Source organism: Copadichromis virginalis, linkage group LG7 (genome assembly GCF_057382275.1).
Source record: "Copadichromis virginalis isolate Kocher_CV1m ecotype Utaka linkage group LG7, C_Virginalis_male_GT1.1, whole genome shotgun sequence".
In the NCBI taxonomy this organism is placed as follows: domain Eukaryota; kingdom Metazoa; phylum Chordata; class Actinopteri; order Cichliformes; family Cichlidae; genus Copadichromis; species Copadichromis virginalis.
In genome coordinates, this window is record NC_140624.1 from 69,207,257 (window position 1) to 69,213,301 (window position 6,045).

General features: G+C 44.2%; 1 protein-coding gene across 1 annotated transcript in view; it reads right to left on the reverse strand.

The window, feature by feature from the left end:
- LOC146706755 (neuronal acetylcholine receptor subunit alpha-7) overlaps nt 1-2,503 on the reverse strand; it is a 58,384-nt gene extending 55,881 nt beyond the window's left edge. The window contains exon 1 of the mRNA XM_085464973.1: nt 1,821-2,503. Coding sequence (XP_085321099.1) covers nt 1,821-1,878 — 58 coding nt within the window. The 5' untranslated portion in view covers nt 1,879-2,503. The remainder of the gene's footprint in view (nt 1-1,820) is intronic.
- Nucleotides 2,504-6,045: the final 3,542 nt, after the last annotated feature.

Sequence of the window (6,045 nt, forward strand, 5' to 3'; positions counted from 1 at the left end):
TAAAAAGTGACAAAAACATTAGTGTCCGCTGTGCGTGGGAAGAAAACTTCTTTTTACAGCAAAAAACCCCTAAACTTCCAACAAGCACCGAGTAGCTACGAGGTGATGGGAAACTCACAGAGAAACTCGCGGATTCTTCCACTGACCGCGGCACACCTGCACCAGGGTAAACCTCCGCCTACCCCACTCCTGCTTTACAGGTGAAAATAGAGCAACAGAACCGCTGAGTCTTTGACTTTATTTATTTTCTGCTGTGTTTTACTTGCATCTGTTTGAAAGACTGAGTGTAAACACAAAAAATATTTTATTTTATGAGCTGGAATGTGCAGAAAATAGGTTTAAATGTTAAACTAATTTCTTCCAGTCAGAGAATGTTGCAGATAATTAAATGTTTGCTTGATGCATAAAGTTAAAAGATTAAAACTAATAAAACAAGTTTAAAAAGAGACTTTTCCATTTGATTACATTTTGTATGATGGATTATGCAGAAAAAGTAGAATTGGGCTGAAAGATCTATCACTCTATCACCTGTTCAGCTTGTAAATCGTGTTTTTAAAATGTAACTAAGTAACTAAGTAACTAAGTAACTAAATAATTAATTACTTTTGAAAATAAGTAATCAGTAAAGTAACGGGATTATTTTTTGAGGAAGTAATCAGTAATTAGTTACTGATTACTTTTTTCAAGTAACTTGACCAACACTGCTAATAACCCAGTAAAAAAACAAAACATCCTTACTCTGAGTGCATAAAAGTTTAACTGCACATTTAATCCTTGAGATGTCTGATAAGAAAAAAGATTGCAGCGACACTCGAGACGGGGGCGGGGTTTAACAACAGGCGAGTCGTTTATTAGGCTGGGGGAAGGTACAAACAAAGACTACTAAAGCTAAACTGAACTGGAACGAAACTGGGAGAAAATAGATACTAAACGGGACAAAGAACATGAAAAAGACCTGAACACAGGAAACACGTACGCTGGGAAACAAACACAACAGAAGACCCGACAACGACTGACGGAAAACTCCCACACTAAATCCACAGAGAGGAGACGAGGGGAGCGGAAACACAGCCGACTCAAATGAATGTGACTAAACACAACCCACAAGCATCACAGAAAATCTACTGTTTCTTCTTGAGTGAACCCAGGAAAACTCTGCTGCACTGTACTGTGACACGTGGCTGAGCGTGGATGGTGTCAGGAAGAGGAGCATAAATCTGATGAAGATACAGTGAGAGGTCCAGCTTTGCGCCCTTCTCCTGTGAAATGTTCCCAAAGACTCGCGGTGGCCCAGACTGGACCCTTTGACGGCCTGGTTCTGGCCCGCGGGTTGCATGTTTGACACACCCACCCGTGGAAATGTTAATGCACAGATGCAAAATTCTTCTTCTTCCTTTTTCCTCCCTTACACCTGGACTGCACGAGGATCACCTCCCACTGATTCTCCCTCAGCAAACAGCAGGACGCCGCACGCACAGAATCAAACTTCTTATTTAATCTGCAGATTAAAGTTCTGTTTTTGATTCACTCCAAAGACATAAAATGTGACAGAAGCAAAATCTGATCACAGCATTTGTTGTTAAACGTTTATTCTAATCAAATCAACTTCTTATTCACTTTCTGTTTGAAAAACGCATCTTTGAAATGTCTGCATGTGCATCAAGATGCAGTTTAAAGCTGGAGAGCTGGTTTTAGTCCACAGGTTACAATTCTTAATCCAGATAAGTGTCCTCACAGCCATAGACGACCTGTGTGTGTGTGTGTGTGTGTGTGTGTGTGTGTGTGTGTGTGTGTGTGTGTGTGTGTGTGCGTGTGCCTACCGTGGATGAAGCTGCACAGCGTCAGGATGAGCGGGGTGAAGACGCGAGCGTCCATCATCAGCAGCGAGTCTCAGAGAAGCTGAGCGGAGTTCCTCCTGAACCGACGGCAAACACGGAGAGAACGAGAATCAACAGAGGGTTCGCTCTGAGAGGAGACGGGGTTGCTCCTCCCCCCAAAAAGCATCCAAAGGATTAGATTCAGCAGCCGGAGACACCGAGGAGAGAGAGAGAGGTCTGTGAGTGTGTGTGTGCACATGTGAGGACAGAAACGTAGAAACAGTCATAAAACTGAGCTTTACAGAACAACACACCTTCATCCACTGCTGGATGTTTACCAGTTTGTAGTGGTTTTTTTCTTTTTGTTATCTGGGATCTGTATGATGTCATCGATTGGAGATACAGTTGTAGCCAGAAGTTTCCATCCCCTCATCTCAGGCATGCATGCTGGTAATGTTGGGCTTTTAATCATGTCTTTGCACTGTTGTTTTCCCAGGGTGGATGCAGGCTCAGATATATTTTATTCTACTGTATATAGTATTTTATTTTATTCTATTCTGTACAGCTGTGTACTGTATTTATTCTTATTGTATTCTAATTTTTGCCTCATAACTTTTGCACTGTCCACTTCCTGCTGTGACAAAACAAATTTCCCACGTGTGGGACTAATAAAGGTTATCTTATCTTATCTTATCTTATCTTATCTTATCGTTCATATTTGTAGAAATGTCTCTGAGCAGGCTGCGCCTCGAGCACAGTGTTGTCACAGCTATGAACATGAACTCAGGCTGATATCTGACTGCTCCTCTTGGCAAAACTGGTGGACTTCATTTAAATTGCTTGGTTTCCTGGGATGGACCACATTCAAAGACACTCTGAAGCTGCGTCGTCCACACCAAAACCAGTTCTGATGTGTGTTTGGACTTTTGTCCACACAAAAGCATCACACAGCTTCATCTACACTCACTCAAATCTTTTAATAACAATTCATTCGTGCGACAGCACTCGTTGGATTGACCGGCACTCCGAACAAAGTCCACCCAACTCAGTGAAGGAGAAGTGCAGATTTACACAACTACAGGTTCTTCTGATGTCGCGTCCCTTTGCCGAGGTCTGGAAGAAGTCCAGCCCTGTCACTGTGAAATGAGAGGAAAGCAGTTATGATGTTCAGGAACCAACCAGGATCAAGCTCGCCATGAACAGGAAACTGCAGAAACACCAGAGACAAGATGCATGTTTGGAGGAGTAAAGGTGAAGCTTTCAAAGCTGAAAACACCAACTGTCTGCTCTGTTTGCTGTCAGGGAGTGGACGTTACACTCAGCGATGGAACAATGAGGGACGATGGCTACTTCTCCTCAAATCAGCACATAATAAATAACATTCAGTGTTGTGGCTGAACGGTGCAGCGACACCTCCCAGCCGTGAGCTGGACTCTTCATCGCTCAGCTGTCACACCTCACTGAAACCAAGTCTCAGGGACTGACAGCCCGAGGTCACCTGCAGAGTCCATTCACACTTCTGACTGCAGCGCCATCACAGACACGAAAACTGAGAGACGCTTAAAGAGACGCCTGGAGGAACAAAGTCACAGCCGAGTTCAAATATGTCGCTTTCCTTTACTTCCTGTCATAGATCTCCTGTTCCTGTGGACGATGCTCAGCTTAAATATCGTGAAAGTTTCAAATAAGTGCATCAGGCTACGTACAAGTACTCAAAGTCAGAACCAAAGCTGCAGACCCTCACTTTCTCACAGTTTTTCTCTTTTGGATCTGTGTGATGTCATAAAGAGCCTGGTCCTTTCAGGTACTCGGCAGCGTCACCAAACTGGTGTTCAAATCTTGACCTAAAAGGGGAGGAGCTAAAATTATGGATGTGATTCAAGCAGCCCGCGGTGGCTGACGACCCTGCTGTAAATAAAGATTATTATTGCGGCTGTGTGCAGGGAACTTGGGGTCTCGTTGCCTTGGAAATGGTTCCCTCAAAGACTCGTCTGCAACCACTCACAGTCAGCTGCAGCTCTGGCAACAACACACCCGTCTGCTTTCAGCTTCATATGAAATCTCTTTGTGATAATACAGTAATTATCTGTGATGAATAAGCAAACAATCTCAAATCTGTTGTTGTCCTTTTATACGGAGATTCACATTAACTGCTCAGACCTAGATTAGAAATCTGCTTTTAAATAGGAAAATCACTAGAAACCAGCTGCCAACCAGTTCAGCCTCTGTTGCAAAGACAGGTTCTGCACACATCTGTGCAGACGGACTCCCACAAAGGTGACATCCACAGGCTGGGGGTGTTGCATGCTGAACTTCTGAACAACCGCCAGTAAAATAAATTCAATGCAATGATTTTTACTTCTCATCTAGTCTAACTGAACCGTAACCTTTGACAGCTGGAGGATGTTAAGATCCATGAGGACTGATGGTGGTGCGGGAGCACCAACTACATCCTGCCAGCTTCTCACATGTAAGCACAAGGTGTCCTTTGTCTGCACTGCATGGCATTAAAGATTACACTCCTCACACATGGACACGTGTGAAGGACTTCAAACATATTTAAACCCTGGGTTTTACAGCCAGCATCTAGTGGCTGTTAGCGGTACTGCACACGAACTGCCTTTTATTAAAAGTCATTTTAAATTTCAGCATGTCAACATTTTGTTTACTGTCATGGAAACTCTGAATAAAGAGTCGAGTCCCCAGCGTGAAGGCGTTTCTCCGCTCAGCTGAGCGTGATACAAACTCCTGATTAATTTCCTAATGAGGGCTGAATAATTAGCTCGCTTTCTTAATGACTCTCCATTAAAGACAGCGGCTGGCACAGAGAGAAGAGCGACGTCTGCCAAACTAAAGCCAAACTGTGGCCAGGATGATTATCCTGAGTCTGTTTGAGTTTAGTCAGCCCTGACAGATCCATCGCTGCTGTCACACAACGAGAAGCTTTACGCATGGAGACAAAGACTTAGTCATTCCTCAGGGCTCTGTGATGGGACTTTTTATTATACAGGTTTCCCCCAATACTATAATTCATTATTATCAGGATGTCATTCATTGGCTTCCTGTTAAATCCAAAATTCAAAATCCTGCTCCTCACATACAAGGTCTTAAATAATCAGGCTCCATCTTATCTTAATGACCTTGTAGTACCATATCACCCTATTAGAGCACTTCGCTCTCGCTCTGCAGGCCTACTTGTTGTTCCTAGAGTATTTAAAAGTAGAATGGGAGGCAGAGCCTTCAGTTTTCGTTCCCTTTAACACCAGCTCCGTGTTGTAATCTTTGTTTTGATCCCCGTGTCGGGGCTTCGCTCGGTGCAGAGGTGACTCTCCTGTCAGTAATGAACTTCTCTGCTGCTGTTTCTGAACTTTAAATAAAAGAAACCCATTCCTCTTTAAATAATCACCCAGCTGGGCACAGACTGTGAAGATATGAAAGTTTATCATTGGTCTAGGTAAATCCCCTGGATCAAGCTGTATGCAGCCAGTTAACAGTAAGACACTGAAACACTGATTATTGGTAATATTTCTGGTAATATTTGAGTTTTGCGCAGATGTTTTTAATCCCAGCATCCTCAGCTCAGCAGGCTCGGTGCACTCTGCAGCTTATTACCAGCTCTGCCTGCAGCAGAGATGAGCACAAATGCTGTAACACATTCAAAGGAAATGACACGAGGAGCTGAAACAGCTGATCATTACACAGGCCTGGACTGCCACCTAGTGGAGGAAGAGAGAACTGCCTCTCACGACCGTTTGCGAGGAGCTGCAGGCAAAAACATCCTGAAATTTCAGGCTGTTTCACTGCCGTGGAGCCAGCTGGGTTCCAGACTTTTCTCATTTCACACTCATTTAACATCCCTGTGACTCTGGGCCTTACTCCACCTGGCCTCACCTGTGCACCACCTCTATTTTCTATTCCTCTACAGAGACATGGTATGCAGTGGGGACTGTGAGATGTCATGCATGTCTCCTTTTTGAAGTTATTCACTCAGTTTCCAGAACTGAAAAATGAAGCCAATGCTAAAGTGCTAAAAGCTGCAGTTCCTCTAATGTCCACTAGGGGCTCCAGCAGCGAGCCAGGCCCCTGGTCGAGACAGCTCTGGCCTCTGTGGGTAGCTCCTCTCTTCATAACTGTGCGGTGGTGAGTCAGCGGTCTGAATGGTGTTTATGCTGAAGGTTTGCATTATTAGGGGCGTGGCCTGACAGGTGGATGGTGGCAGAGGAGGCTG